The 15,246-nt window shown below is 37.9% G+C and overlaps 1 protein-coding gene across 6 annotated transcripts in view; it reads left to right on the top strand.

Annotated features, from left to right (window-relative positions):
• The first annotated feature begins 94 nt into the window (after positions 1 to 94).
• fam13a (family with sequence similarity 13 member A) overlaps positions 95 to 15,246 on the top strand; it is a 64,690-nt gene continuing 49,538 nt past the window's right edge. For 5 of the 6 annotated variants that reach the window (XM_044190830.1, XM_044190833.1, XM_044190832.1 and 2 more), the window contains exons 1-4: positions 95 to 1,100; positions 5,930 to 6,119; positions 9,132 to 9,341; positions 12,689 to 12,863. In XM_044190830.1, coding sequence (XP_044046765.1) covers positions 1,074 to 1,100; positions 5,930 to 6,119; positions 9,132 to 9,341; positions 12,689 to 12,863 — 602 coding nt within the window. In that variant the 5' untranslated portion in view covers positions 95 to 1,073. Of the gene's footprint in view, positions 1,101 to 5,929; positions 6,120 to 8,108; positions 8,212 to 9,131; positions 9,342 to 12,688; positions 12,864 to 15,246 lie in introns of those variants that run through there. The other variant, XM_044190834.1, reaches the window with a different exon arrangement.

The following is a 15,246-nucleotide window of genomic DNA, read 5'->3' on the forward strand; positions in this document are numbered from 1 at the left end:
TATTCAGGGTTCACCATTAAGTGTTGTTCTCTGCTGCTAATAGGATTCGATTCAGTTGCTGACTGATACTGTTAAGCTATAAGACGTCTTCTCTGGCAGTGAGAAAATGGCATCAGAACAACTTAATACATGTGATATTTCATACATGTTTACAGTATATAAGTTAAAGAAACATTGCACCAAACATTTTAAGGAAATAAAGAAAATAAACAATTCTACTATTTTTCTCTAAAGTTAAGAGAGCTGCATTTGGCAAATGGAGCAATATGTTTGATCTATAACTAATTGAAACTCTTTTACTGTGTTTTCCTATAATTCAGATGTTTGAATGTAGATTTTTATGACTGTTATATCAGTTTAAATTCTAAATATAGTGTCTAATTACAATATCATTACAATGATAGATTATCGTAAATTACAAAGAACAACATTTGATGTTGTGCAAATTATGTGGAATATACAATATACAAAACAGATAACTCATTGTCTGAGATTAATCTATGGTAAGCATTGCAGCCATGTTTCATTCTTAAAAAAATGTTAATTTCCTTTTTCATGCGTGTTATTTTAGCGCTGTTACAGCTACAGCAACATGACTTTGTTTCTGTTCAGGCCATCCTCCCTTTTCTCAGTTCTCAGCACAAGTTCCCTCCTCCTTTCTTCCCTCAGTTGCAGGCAGATGAATCCTACAGGCACACATTTAAAGTTTGGGGTTTTAACCCCTTAGTCACATGACCAGGCCACTCAACCAATGGGAGAGCTTGGCTCAGATTTCAGCCTAGGAGGAGAGAGGGGAAGAGGGAGGAAGAGAAAGAGACAAGCACTAATCTGTGTTCATGCATATAGCCTGCTGGTATTGACAGCACTTCTTTACACTCTCTACCGGCATGGATTAACTGTGTTGTGTTTTTGGAATATTTGGATGGCACATTTTAAAGGGAAAGGGATTCCCACCACTGGGAAAAGTCCAAGAGTTTGTCCTGGAACAGAGTGAGGAGAGGAGGAGGAGGAAGGAAGATAGCAGCAATTTTTCCCCTCATCTTTGCCTCCGCAGGCGTTTCTTCTGTGTAAGAATGGGGGCAGGAGCTCTGACCATCTGTGTGAGTAGAAGCTACAAAGCCTGAGTTGGCTCAAAGATTTCCCATTCAACCTGTGATTAAGGGCTAAAGAATGCATGCAACGGGACTGTGCTGTTCAGTGTCAGTCTACACACTCTTTTGTGATGGCGTGTGTGTTGAATGTTCTGGTAGACACAAGTGGCTTTTTAAAATGTCAAGGAGGGACAAATCTTTTCTCCCCTCAGTAAAACAAGCTCTCCCTCCTTAGATTAAACTTTGTTCACTAAATACATGACTACTGGCATGAAGATGAATACTTTTACTTGCAGTCTTAACAGAGAAAGCAGATTCCTTGCCAGCCAGCAATACTTTAAGTACAAGTGAGAAAAAACAGATCAATATACACTGTAAGCGTCATGTTTCCTGTCCATGCCTGTATTTTTTCCCTAGCAATGATCCAGTGCCTCAATGAGGTCACTTTCCACAAAATATCCTTATGGAAATAGTCTTTACAAGAACTAAACCATTTTAACAGTCTACTTTTTGCATACTTTTTCAAACTGCATGTCTCTAGCAGTAGTTTCTTTGAGTTGAGCAGCTGTTGCTTCTGGTGCCTGTGGTGCTTTTGCTACCAGTTGACTTAAATGGCCACCCACACAGGGACAGAGGCAGAGACAAGGGGGAGGGAGAGGGTGGAGGGGTGGGAACGGAGGGCACATGCTTGGGCTTGCTATCCTCTTCATGGGCAAGTTAAAGGCACAGGAAGATGGCTTTGCCTGTTAGCAGTTCATGTGTGGTGAACCTCTTTAAAAAAGACTTGTTTACCCACTTAAACTGTACAAAATGTTTCAGGAAAGTATCTCGACCTGACACTTGAAATGTCTAAGACATTTCTCAAGGGGAGAAAGCAGACTTTCAACAGTCATTGGCTTCCTGAGTCTCTCAATAGCCCCTTGACAAGAGGTTTCTTCCTCAGTGTCAGAAGTTGCAGTGTGAACAAATGTTAAGGATGGGGGAGGGGAGAAGGGATTGAGGATTATTAGGCTAATCACAGCAGACTGTCCTTGTAAACAATAGAGGCAAATGGGTATCACCAGGATGTATTTAACTTTTATTCTTGGCTGCTTTGGTTAGGCTCTGTAGCTGCTTGTATGTCCAGGGACAAGTCAACAAAAACCTTGAAATTGACTGTAAACACTTTTAATTCTGAATATCAACTGCAGTGCATAAATGATGGGGATTCTCTGGTGTGAGTGGTAGCTCCGAGGGAGGAGTGTGGTGTTTTTATATGCTCAGTTTATAGTTACTTTCACACCAACATAGTGACAAAAGCACAAGTATGTGTTTGCGAGGGAACCTGCTCACAACCAGGGGTTTTACATGAGTCCAACACTACAGCTCAGCTCTGGTGTGAAGGTTGAGAACACAGACTACATATATTGTCTGCAAATCGGTCCTCTCAGATTTAAATTCTTGTTTTTTCAGTTTGCATATGTGCAGAATGTAAGTTGTTGTTGTATTAACTTTTGGCAAGATGAATAAAGAAAAATAATCTTAAATCACTGTGCCAGTCATCCAGGACTCATTCATATGTATAGGTTTTAGGGTTTTCTAGCAGCCTTGTGGTTTGCTTTGTCTTAGCACAAGAGCATTTTCTATTTTTATAGTTTAGCAAATTCTCCTTATATTGTGTTGTGGATGTTCACTGGATTATTGACCCGTTTCTTGCCATTCTTAGAATTATTCTTTTCTATAGATGTTTTTAAGTGCAATATTTCACTGCTTTGTAATTTTTTAAATAATTCTTATATACAGGATGTGTGCAGTGAGTGAATCACTTGTATGAATTGTCATTTGTTGTTCTATCTCTAGTCTATTGTTGAGACTGTTGATCACATTTTGGTCTTGTTTGGGGTTTGTTGACATCATTCATAGTAAATCAGCTTCAAATAGTTTTGGATATGTTATTGGTAATTCACCTGAATGGACCTTAAATCTGAAAAGTGACAACCAGGTATTTACTTGTGACAGACCAACTTTTATAAAAAGGTCAAATGTGGCTTAAACCCATGTTCAATATCCCTTATGATACATGTGGTTTGTGTGTGAATGGGGTATATGTAGGATCTCCCTTTAGTTCTCACTGTTACAATACTTGACAGTGGGTTTTTTTTTGACTGCCAAGTGTAGGTCAGTGTATGCAGACTGATAAAACCAGTGTGAGGTTAGACCTGTAATGTGTGTGTGTGTGTGTGTGTGTGTGTGTGTGTGTGTGTGTGTGTGTGCATGATAGTAAAGACAGATTTAGGGGACATGTGTTCTTTTAAGGCCTATCACAGTCAGACCTAGCTCAGACCGGCTTAACTCTTTAACACCTGCATGAGTAATAGTACTACTGGAGCCAGTTTGCAGCCCTGAAAGGTTCACCCATCGCTACTTAAACTGTGCTGTGGCCTATTAACATTATGACCAACAATGGACTGTTACACCTGTACAGTATAGTATAAAACCGTATGTTCTGTTTATATAAGTTATACATTGATTTTTAAAAATCGTGGAAAAACCTTTAATCAACATCATCAAAGTTGTGTTATCAATCTACATCATCAACTTACAATACATCAGTTCAAACTTAAAAAGTAGTTACAGAGATTTTAAGATAATCTTTGTTCTACCGTACAGTTAAAAATTATTAGATCAATACAATGAATTATTTATATCTACCCACACCTCTTATTTATACTGACTGCTGACATCTTCTCACACCTGAAGACCTAGCCAGTCTATCATTATTATTAAAATACAGTATGTCAGTGCAGTTTAGCTAATTAAGTAGTGCTACTTTTTAGGCAGCCCATCCAAGCATGAAGCATTCCTGCTCTCCTGTATAGTCAGAATCAAAATTCAAGTGTACTTAATTACCATCTCACATTCTTCAGGACGGTGCAACTGGCATAGTTTTATGCACCTGTCAGAAAGGAGTGGATGACTGAGCACCATTAACACATTGCCTGTACAAGCTTCTCAGATGCATGTCGTATTAACGCTGCCAGAGCATCTGCCATCGTAAAGATCCTGTCTGGTGCAATCTCAGCACCATCTGTGAGGTGAGTTTTAATCAGCTGACCTGAGTGTGGCGCATGCCTATACCTTTTCTGTCTAAACAATTGGCCACATAAGGAATACATCCAGTGGTACTTCCTCTTCACCACCCACTTCTACCTCCTCAACATGGTAAACCCACTGTGTCATTGTGGACCTCATTGAGAAAAATCATAGCCGGGGGCCTCTCATTTCACTGTGTGGGTCAGTTCACTCATTTGAAGCGGTGAACTCTGGAACGACAATATGTCACATGGTGTAGTCGTAGCTATGGATACAAGAGTAAAACTTGCTCTGAATCTGTGTTGCTCTGAAGTGAAGGAAGTCTTTTCCTCCTCACCCAGTGTCCGAATCCTGATTCTGGTTTGTGTAACTCTCTTGCTCCTGGTACTACACAAAGATATGCATCATGCTGTAGTTAAATGTGCCAAACGAATCAGTAATTTACCCTGCTCTGTCTGATGTTGGCTCGTTACATGGAGATTTCTGTGTGCACTCATTGTTTACACTCGGAGAAAGACAATGAGAGTGCGTGTTGAACAATCTGTGCATCTATACACAGAGATAGAGACAGCATGTGGCACTGTTTGCCTTGACAAGTTATCAGATAAGACATACTGAACAGCTGGTGAATTAAAACACTAAATATATGCTTAGACTCTGGTTTACAGGGTTTGTCCACTGAGGGGAATGGGCTCAGCTTGGCAATTAGAGCACAGCAGTGGTGGAAAGTGACTAAGTACATTTACTCAACTACATTTAAGAAGGAAATATTGTACTTTTTCCTCCACTACATTTAATGTCACAGCTATAGTTACTAGTTAGTCTACAGATCACGTTTTTACATACAAAAAGATAAAACGAGTTTATAAAATGTGATGTATAGATCGATATTAAAGTGTTAAAATTAGCTCCACCTCAATCAGCTGCTACACTGAAATGCTATTTACACGAAAATGCATCAATAATAACAATCCAGTAATAATAATATGATAATCAAATAATATAATAAACACTCACAGGTGGCAAAAGGAGTGCTTTTACTGCAAGTACAATATGCTGTTAATACTTTCATACTTTTACTTAAGTAAGATTTTGAATGCAGGACTTTTACCTGTAACCAAGTATTTTTACATTATACTACTGCTTTTACTTTAAGTGAAGGATCTGAGCGCACACACACACACGCACACACACTTCACTATAGATTAAAAGAAGTTTCTGTTCAAAGAGCCAACTCTTGTAAGCACAGGGGTTACTTAGAAAGCTTTCCAGTAAAACCTTTTTGTCTGCCAATCGTTCATGTCCAAATGTAGGCATTTTTGACTGAATTGTCCTTCCAGCTCTGAGGACACTCAGCACCCATCCATTCAAATGAATATTCATAGTTGTTAATGACGGGTGGCCATCACCTCACCTGAACATATACGTGTGTGTCACTCTGGCAATGCCTTTAACCAAAGGTGTTGCGTGGTAACCTGATATCTGTCGTAGCAACACATGTGCGTCCAGCCCTCCCCCTTTCTCTTTCTCCCAGCTCTCAGCACACACTGTCCTCTAAGTGCATGACAGTACGACTGCAGGAGGTGTGCGTGTATGGGCTCCACAGAGAGACCCCCACCACCACCATACACACCTTTTAATCTATGGAGCGGAGTGAGCCTCCCTCCTCCAGGACAGGTCTCTCCGTGGTGTCTAACCTGATGCCGGCTGCAGCGCTGTCCTCTGTGCCCGTGGCTGACTGCTGCTGTGTGCTCTTCTCCCTGCAGCACAACAAGACAGCGGTGCAGGTTAAAGAAGACATGAAGAAGATGGTCCAGATACCCATACTGCGACCCAGGACAGTGGGTCACACCAAGCTATTTGGAGCATCCCTGCTGGAGCTGCAGGAGAAGGGCCTGATGGAGGATGGTGTGCCTCGGGTGTTGCGGAGGCTGGTGGGGCATCTCAGCAAGCATGGTGAGGAAATATACAACAGAATAGAAGAGAGCAAAAATAAATGTAATGCTTGATCACCTCCTTTTAAGACTTAATCAAAATTGTCTTTTTTGTTTTTGATGAGTAGACCTATTTAGTGCCCCATTCTGAATTTTTCACTTTGCCACTGTAGGGTTAACAAAGAGATAATATCAATTTGAGAAGTAGAAGACTATATATTATGAATCTAATATTTTTAAATCTTCATCAGATCTCTCAAGTACCATGCTATCAACAGATACATTACCATTTTGTCTGTTTTTTTTTATTATTGTGTGATTTGGTCTAAATAAGTTTCAGTTATGCAGTAATCAGAAATATCACCATCATAATCTATGCTCAGCATCTATTGACTTAGTAAGAAATCCCCTTAGAATGGGACCATACCAGTGGTTTTGCATGTTTAAGCCCATTTGCTGCAAATCACAAGTACTTTAAATGGCAGTGAACTATTATGCAAACCATGCTGTTATGTTTCAAAGATTTCAGTGTTTTTTTGTGTTTTTTATTTTTCCATTAATTTACAATATGTCCAGTATGTACAGTCTACTAGCATACTAATAATAACTAATAAAACTTGCTTGAGTTATGTACTCCATCACAGTGAACATCAAGTCTGCAGTGATTGCATACATTACTGTTAAGAGGTAACACTTTTTCATACGTAACAAGAACATCAGCATTGTAAATCAGAAAAAAAATTATATTTCCAAACTTCCAACTACCCCAATTTCCCATCTCACCCACCCCACCCAAACACAAACACAGAAAAAGGAGGAGTCAACTAAAATACAAAGTGGTTTTCTTAGAAAGAAAGAGGGGGAAAACAATAAAAAGGCAATTTTATAGAGAAAAAGGAAAAAGACACAATGCAATAATTAGAAGTACAATATTATTAATCCCACCATGGGAATCATTGTCATCAATGTGCTTTCACCTCAGATGATAATAATAACTTTAACAAAGATCTATGCAGACTGTATGATGGATTACACAACTATTTGATTTTCATACTGTACAGAAATTAATGTAAGCCCATTGGCTTGAACTGCAGCAAAAATATAAACAAAAATCTATAAGTGCCTAGCATGCAATCTTAATTGGTCAACAAAAATGTAAGGTATACATAATTTGTACTTAAAAAGCTAAAACGTGACACTGGTATGGTACATGGTATTGACCTACTTTATCGTTTTCCGTAGTTTTTCTGTTTGACCACTAGATGTCAGTACAAGAAAAGGGAACTCCTTCCTCGTGGCTACTGAAACTACAAGCCTTTTATAGTATGATTATATTTGATTTCATCTGCTAGTCCTTAGCAGTAGATAAATACTATGATAAGGCTGCTCTCTGTACTACTAACGATCTCTATTTTGGTATTTCAGTACACAAAGGATTAATGTGGGCAGCTCCAGGACCGACATTACCATTACTTTACATTTCAGACTATCTCCTAACAATTTAATATGAACATAGAGGGACATAATAAAGTACTTTCCAGTGTGAAAAAGCTGTCTGGTCCATGCAGAGTTTGGGTTTTGTTTTAAGAACTCTGTCCTTGAGGTTTCTGCGTCCACCCCTACACCATGTAGGCCAATACCATTTTGTTTGTGGCGCTCAGAGCACTGAGACATTACATTAAAACATTTCAAAAGCAACATCTCTTTCCAGAAATTGTGTCCCTTTAGCTCTCGATAATCCACAGATCACACTGTCAGCTGTTTTCATAGGAACTATGAAAAGGTAGAAAGGAGTTCCAAAGGCCTACTCACAGCTAAGTTAACTATTCAGCCGTTATTTTTTCAAACGACGGACATCTTATCTTTAAACGAATAGAAACGGATATTTTAAAACATGAGCAAATTAAACCAATACTAAACATTTTAATGGTTTCATTTCGCTAGAGTTAAATGAGAAAATACTTTGTCTTGTTATAATTTGGTCCAACCGACTTTTTAAAGGTCATTAAAATACAGCCATTACGTCATGAGAATTCAAATTACCCTACTAACGTTAGCTAACTGTAGTTTTAGTTACAAATGTCAAGCTTACCACCACAGTACAGTAGCTAGAGGTAAGACTACACAACAATATTTAATGTCTTCACTCCTCCGTCACCCTCCGTGCAACTGACTCAAGAGGAATGCTGCCAAATAAAGTAAACTGCTCAGTAGCGTAATGTTAGTAACAGTAAAAACTTTAGTTAGCTTGCTTCTGGTCAACGTTTCACCTGTGTTCTTCAGCGTTAGCTGTTCAGATGACATGAAGCTAGCGTTAGCAAGAAAAGTCGCAACGAGATTAGTTAGCTGTAAAAAACTTAAAAAAAAATGTGGCTAACATTAGCTACATCATTAAGAAATCTAACCGTCCTAAAACAGGTATAATATCAGCTCCACATCATTGTTGAAAAATAATTAGCTTAGTACCTGGAAATCCCCCCTAGTTTCACACGTTTAGAAGAAATAAACTGACAATTTTGCCATAATTAAATCATAGTGGGGCTAAAATTCTTAGTGTTACCTTGTCCTGAAGGCAAGGGGATTAATAGAATCAAAATTATTTGACTTTTCAAATTTCAAGATAATCTGCCAATCACATTTTGATATATTTATTGTGTACAAGTAGAAACATTGGCCTGATGGTGGTGCTACATGAAAGTTCAAGGGGTCAGAAAAATCTTCCTCTGGATACAAATAATATTCATATTGAATTTAATGGAAATTTAGCCAGTTAGTTGTTTTGATAGCTGTTGAGATTACTCAGACCAACATCGCAATCTTAAAACCAATTGCAGATCAAATAGGAACCAGCCAAAGACTGATAGTAAAATGATTTTAGGCCTATAATAAAATTATTTTGCAGAAAGACCATTTTTAGGGGGCCATCTTATTTCATTTCATCCCTAGTTAGCTCTCTTATTGAAGAGTTGATCGATAAGCTGGCTCTTAATGACATGAGTTAACTTTAATTGAATGTTATGTTATTTTCCTCCAGCCTTGCATCAGGAGGGTCTGTTCAGAGTTAATGGGAATGTGCGTGCTGTGGAGACCCTGAAACAGCGCCTGGAGAGTGGAGATGATGTGGACCTTCTCATTGAATCTGATTCCTGTACGGTGGCCAGCTTGCTGAAACGATACCTCAGGGACCTGCCAGAGGGTCTGGTGGACTCAACAGTCCAACAGGCACTGATACATCACTACCAAGGCAAGAGAAAGTAGTTTCTGTTTGTTAAAACACCAACTTGTTGTCCCAATTCTATCTTATGTGCTTATTTTTAACAGCGGTGTGCATATTTGTCTTGAATTATCCTACAAGCTCAAGTAGACCAGGTTTTACATTTTCACAACCATCATGGGATACCTATCTTGAACAACATCCCAAATCCACAACATGATATTAATACCCTCACAAGTGTTGTGAATATATGGGTCATGACTCTGATTGGATGATAAGCAAAGCTATCTTTAGGGGCTGAAATTTACTATTAGCACTGTAGTCACCTGCACCAGGCAGTGCATGTAAAGGCACTGCTGAGTTAAGTGTGTGTGTGTGTGTGTGTGTGTGTGTGTGTGTGAGAGAGAGAGAAAGAGTCTATGAGACTAGAAAAGTAACGGGCCTCATGTTTCTGGCAATAATCTTAAAGGTCATAAAAGGTAGTGAATGATTTGGCAGGTGAAGTGTCTGTGCTCACTCTCTACTCTCCTCCCTCACTGGGTTTAATCTGTTTAATGGGAGAAGAGTATAAATCTTCAGCCTATTTTTCAGGGCATATGGCGAAACACTGCATTACAAAACCACTCTTTGGCGTAAGACTTGGCCATAACTACTGAATAAAATGATTTTGTTGTACTTTGTAAAATTGGTTTGGCCTCCTTGCCAGTATTGCAAATTTAAAGACATCAAAGGTGTATGATGAATGGATGAATAGGCAGATTAAGTTGCAGAATGATTAGCAGTATGGCTGACAGTTCAGAATATGACCAGTACATCTGTGCAACATGTTATCCATCAATTAAGTCAACAATGGCTACACATCTCAATAAGGATAGTAAGACTTAAGTGAGACTGTGACCTGAATTAAATAAGTAAACCAACATCCCATCAAGCTTCATACCATTAGGGTTGAAAGCTTTGGGGTATATTTACTTTTTGGGTACTGCTCAACTTTAAAGTGTATCATATATTCTATTGATTTATCGATTGGTTGATCAACACGAAAATATTCAGTTACTATTTTGATAATCAGTTAATAATTTTTATGTCATTTATCCAAAATTCCAAACATTTGCTGGTTACAGTGTCTTAAGTGAGGATTTTTACATTTTCTAATTTAATGTTAAGTGTAAATTGAATACCTGTAAAGGTTCTTGCCAGTTAAGAATTAGCCAATTATAGACATCCCATTGAGTTCTGGGAAGCTGTGATGGATATTTGTCATCATTCTTTTTCTTTTTTTACATTTTATGTCCTAAATGATTAACCAGTTAATTGAAAAAATAATTGACAGATTAACTGAAAATAATCATTAGTTGCAGCCCTAAGCAGTTATCTTCTTGCTAATGGGTGCCATACTGCCCTGTGGCTTTCAGGAAAACCATATTAATTAACAATTTTCTTGTAGTGGATGGGATTTAGCTGTCAAAGCAAAAATAATAATAATATAATAATATTCTCACATGGTTGTGGTCCATATTCTCAGTCTCATCGCATAACAGTATCTGACAGTGGTTTTCCTGTTTGCATAGTTGTAACAGATTACAGTACCCTTAGCCAGTAAAATGTTTTTAGATAAGTATTACACATAGCTTATTGCCCATATATTCTGTGGGGCTGCTGAAAATATTAAGAATGCATACATACACTTTTGCAGTTGAATGCATATCTTACATATCAGCAATGTATATACAAAGACACTAGAGTAACACACTGCTTGTTACATACAACCAAGTTTGTTAATGTTATGTGCAGTGTGTTTTTAAATACTCTTTCATAATATTATGTTGTTAAATATAAATAAAAGTAATATTAAAAGGTGCTCCACCCAATGTGTAGATCTATAAGATGAAAAAAACAACAAATTAAAGGATGAGTAAATACATATGCACAAACATATATAAATGAATAGAGCATCCTCAGTTTACTGATTTAGTAGGTGATAGTTCATTACTACAAATTCATTTAACACATCCATCTTTTCTCATACAAACAAAGGCTACCTCTTAGTTTATATGTTTGTTTGTTTTCTTCAAATGTTGAAATAATTTCTCTCCATTTTGACTGTGGTGGATATATTGTTTGCAGCCACCTCTTAGTAATTCATTTGAAAGCAGTTTCTCTTAATATTTACAACAGGTACTCATTTATTTTTTTGTCCACCATTTCTCTCTACATTTTTAACCAAATCATGGTTAATACAGAACGGTTTTGGTATTGATTCTGTCATTTCTTAATTTTTCTTTGAAAATCCATAAATTGTTATAGAGAGAATATAATAAATAACCTTTTATTTTCAGTGTAATCTCTTAAGCAAACACAAATGTTCAAACAACAGTGTGCAGTGTTCAGTTTCTCACCTTAAAGTTGACGAATTCTGCTGGTCTCTCTCTATGTCCACGCACAGCGTATGTCATTCTCTGCAGTGACATGGTCCTCTGATTGTCTGGCTTTATGTTGGCATGTCTTTTGATGTGTATCCTCTTTGTTTAAGTGGCCTCTACATACGTGTAATTGCATGGAATGTTTTTTTTCCATCCCTCAATGTGTTTGTCTAAATCACTAGCCTCTAAAAACTTGATCAACTTCTGATGATAAATGGTTTGAAAGCCGCTCAAACAACCCACACATGCGACCATGTACTTTACACACTTGTGCACACACACACAATCTGAACTTAACTCAGCGGCATCAAGAGCAGTTTTGATTGCTCGAAGCCATTATTCCACCCTCCCCCTCTACTCAGACAGACATACACACATGCCAGCCTTCATACACATGTACTCACTCACGTAGATGCAAGCACAACGTTTGCGTCACTCATTCATTCGGGATCAGTAGCCATATCCGTTTATCCAACTCTGACCCAATTATGTATCCCGAATAATAGCATCAACATATTTTCAGGCTCTTTGCTCTAATGCTCACATATTACTAGTTACCACAACTCAAGATTAGATGTTACAGAAAGCAGGTGGATGGAGCTACCACTGCCTGCTGGAGACCAGCTGTAAAACTATTTACTAAATTTAGGATTTGAACGTTATTCGCTAAACGTCTATTTATGTTTTACGTTTTCCTGCTCCAAAGTAAATTAAGTTGGTCACTCATCATTCATCATTTGATTCTTTGTCATTTGATTGTTGTGAAAAGACTTGACCAGAATTACAATATTGAGAAATGGGTGCTTCAACTACTGGCATTTATCAACTTTTCTACAATTTTCTTTGCCAGAAGTTTCAGTTTTTTTGAACAGTAAACAACATTGACTGACAAAAAAGAAATTTAGTAGGATCCCAAACTTTGACCTGTTCTGATATCTTGTTGTATGTCTGTAGAGTGTGGTGATGTCTCTTGGTCAGATATGAGAGACCTGCTCCAGCAACTTCCAGACGTCCACCACAGCCTCCTCCGCTATCTGTGCCACTTCCTCACCCTTGTGGAGTGCAACCACAAGGAAAACCGTATGACTGCCCTCAACCTTGCCACTGTGTTTGGACCCAGTGTCTTCCAGTGAGTTGAACCTTTTTTCAAGCAGTCAAGCGGTCAAAATAAATACCCATGGGCCAATCTCACCATCACTCCAACATTCTCCTTTTGCTTATTATCGTTCATATACTGTACAACCAAACAATGTTCAGTGTAAAGTACTTACATGTATTGACAACAGTTTTACCAACAACAACAGAAGCTTTAATACCTTTCAGCCTCCATTAAATTGATTCTTTTTGGCCCCTTGGGGGCACCGCATCAAGCTGTAAACACAATATTGACATATTATCAATGATATAATAAGTTGATATGGTGAATGTGTTAGAAAATAGTTGCCATAAACACATCCAGCAGATACGGAGCAACATAGGCATTAATTTGGATGAACTTAAGTCCATTCACTCTCTTTTTAGTTCTGGTTTGGGCTCCACCGACTCTTGAAGGAAATATCTGGGTCTTTAGTTGCTAAATACTCGACTATGTTCACCAGCTAGTCGCTAATTTTGTCTGTCTGCCATTTGGTGCTGGGCAGGTAGTGTACAGTGGGTTTATCAGAACTTTTTTGCTGAAAACTGCTGCCTGCTGCTGCTGGAAATGAGGTTGATGAGAGTGATCCAAAGCCGAAACAAAACAATGACCTGAAAGAGACTAAAATGCTCCATAGAGCTGAAGAGAAACTGAGGAGTCGGGTGATAATTCTCTGTGGGGTGGTCACTACAAGCGACACCTTTCACGTTACACAATCATTTGATCCATTGTTGATATAAAAGCTTTAAGGATGGTCTTGGGCTGTGAATTCTGAAAGCTTGAGATTGCAGCATGTGATGAAGCAACAACAATAATAATTGTAGTAAAAACAGTAAGATATCTAACTTATTGCATAAATTCATAGAGTAAAGTCATTTTAAAATGCTAAAGGTGTACCAGTCAAAGTGTAAGCGCCTTATACAGTACTTGTACTATTATCATACTCACAGTCTCATTTCCAATAACTGGGTTAGGGTTAAATTAATGCCTCAGTCTCACATTGGTTGATGGTGATTGACACTCAAGGGTATAGGAGGCAACTTGACTTAACTAAACTAACAAATTCATCAAAATTTGCAGTCCTTTATACAGACCTACTTCAATGTGTTCATATCCTTGAAGAACATAACTGACATTCCTGAAAGTTTTGGCAAGTTTGGTGTGTTCACTGTGACCTTTACAAAACCTGTTTGTTGCAGTCTAACAGAGTAAGACAACCTTAGTCTGGGGAAAAAATAGGCAGACAAACAGTCATGATAGCTGAAGCTGACAGATTCGATCATCTTTCCCCTATTTCAGTTTAGTGAGTCAGATATTAAACATCGGTCTCATGTGTCAGAGCAGCAGGATGGGTAGAATGATTCCACCCTTACAACATGCAGTACATATTGAGTAAGATAATAACCCACAAGACAAGTTTACTCCACAGACATTGCAGCTGTTTTTCTAAATTTGTAAAGACCAAATAAAAGTTTTTACTTGAAACAGAATATATGTCTTGACTTTTCAGAATGGGAGAAAATCTTTAGCTTTGCAGTGTAGCCAATATTGGGGGAACATCTAAGTAGGTTAATAAAGAAAAAAGAAGACACATGTATACTTAAAAACACAAATGAATCTGAGTATTAAATTAAGTATTAAAATAAAAGTTATAGTACATATTGAGCACATGGCTGCTGTGAAGTCTCTGTCTCTGTCAAAATATTTGGCCAGCAGGTGGTGCTGTAGCTTATTTAGTGAATCAGAATCAGAAATACTTTATTGATCCCCAAGGGGAAACTCTTTCATTACAGCTGCTCACTATCACGTCAATGCACACAGGTTTAGAAGTACCAAGCAAATCAAAATATAATACAGGTAGATAAATTAAGTACAAAGTCGATGTAAGTATAAAAGCTAAAATAAGTGTGATTAGAGGTTGATAAGTATGTACGATATAATACAATGTAATAATATAAGTAATAAGTAATAGTGCAATAATGAGTACTGTCAAGTTAAGTGTAGCTTATTAAGATGTTTATTAGACGGTGGATATTGCACAGCAGTAATAGAAGCATGAATAAATATCAATAAATAGGGAATTTAAAACTGAAAACAGAGAATATTGCACAGCAGTATTAAACAGAGAATATTGCACAATATTTCAAGTACTGCAGCGATGTTAATGATCCAATGTCCAGTTTAGTGACTTAAGGTCATACAGACTGACACTTAGAGGGAGGAGTTAAAGAGTTTGATGGCCACCGGCAGGAATGACTTCCTGTGGCGCTCTGTGGTGCATTTTGGGGGGATGAGACCTTCGCTGAAGGTGCTCCTTTGCTTGACCAGCACGTCATGGAGCGGGTGGGAGACACTGTCCGAGATGGTATGTAGTTTG

The sequence above is a fragment of the Siniperca chuatsi genome, linkage group LG3, assembly GCF_020085105.1.
Source record: "Siniperca chuatsi isolate FFG_IHB_CAS linkage group LG3, ASM2008510v1, whole genome shotgun sequence".
NCBI lineage: Eukaryota > Metazoa > Chordata > Actinopteri > Centrarchiformes > Sinipercidae > Siniperca > Siniperca chuatsi.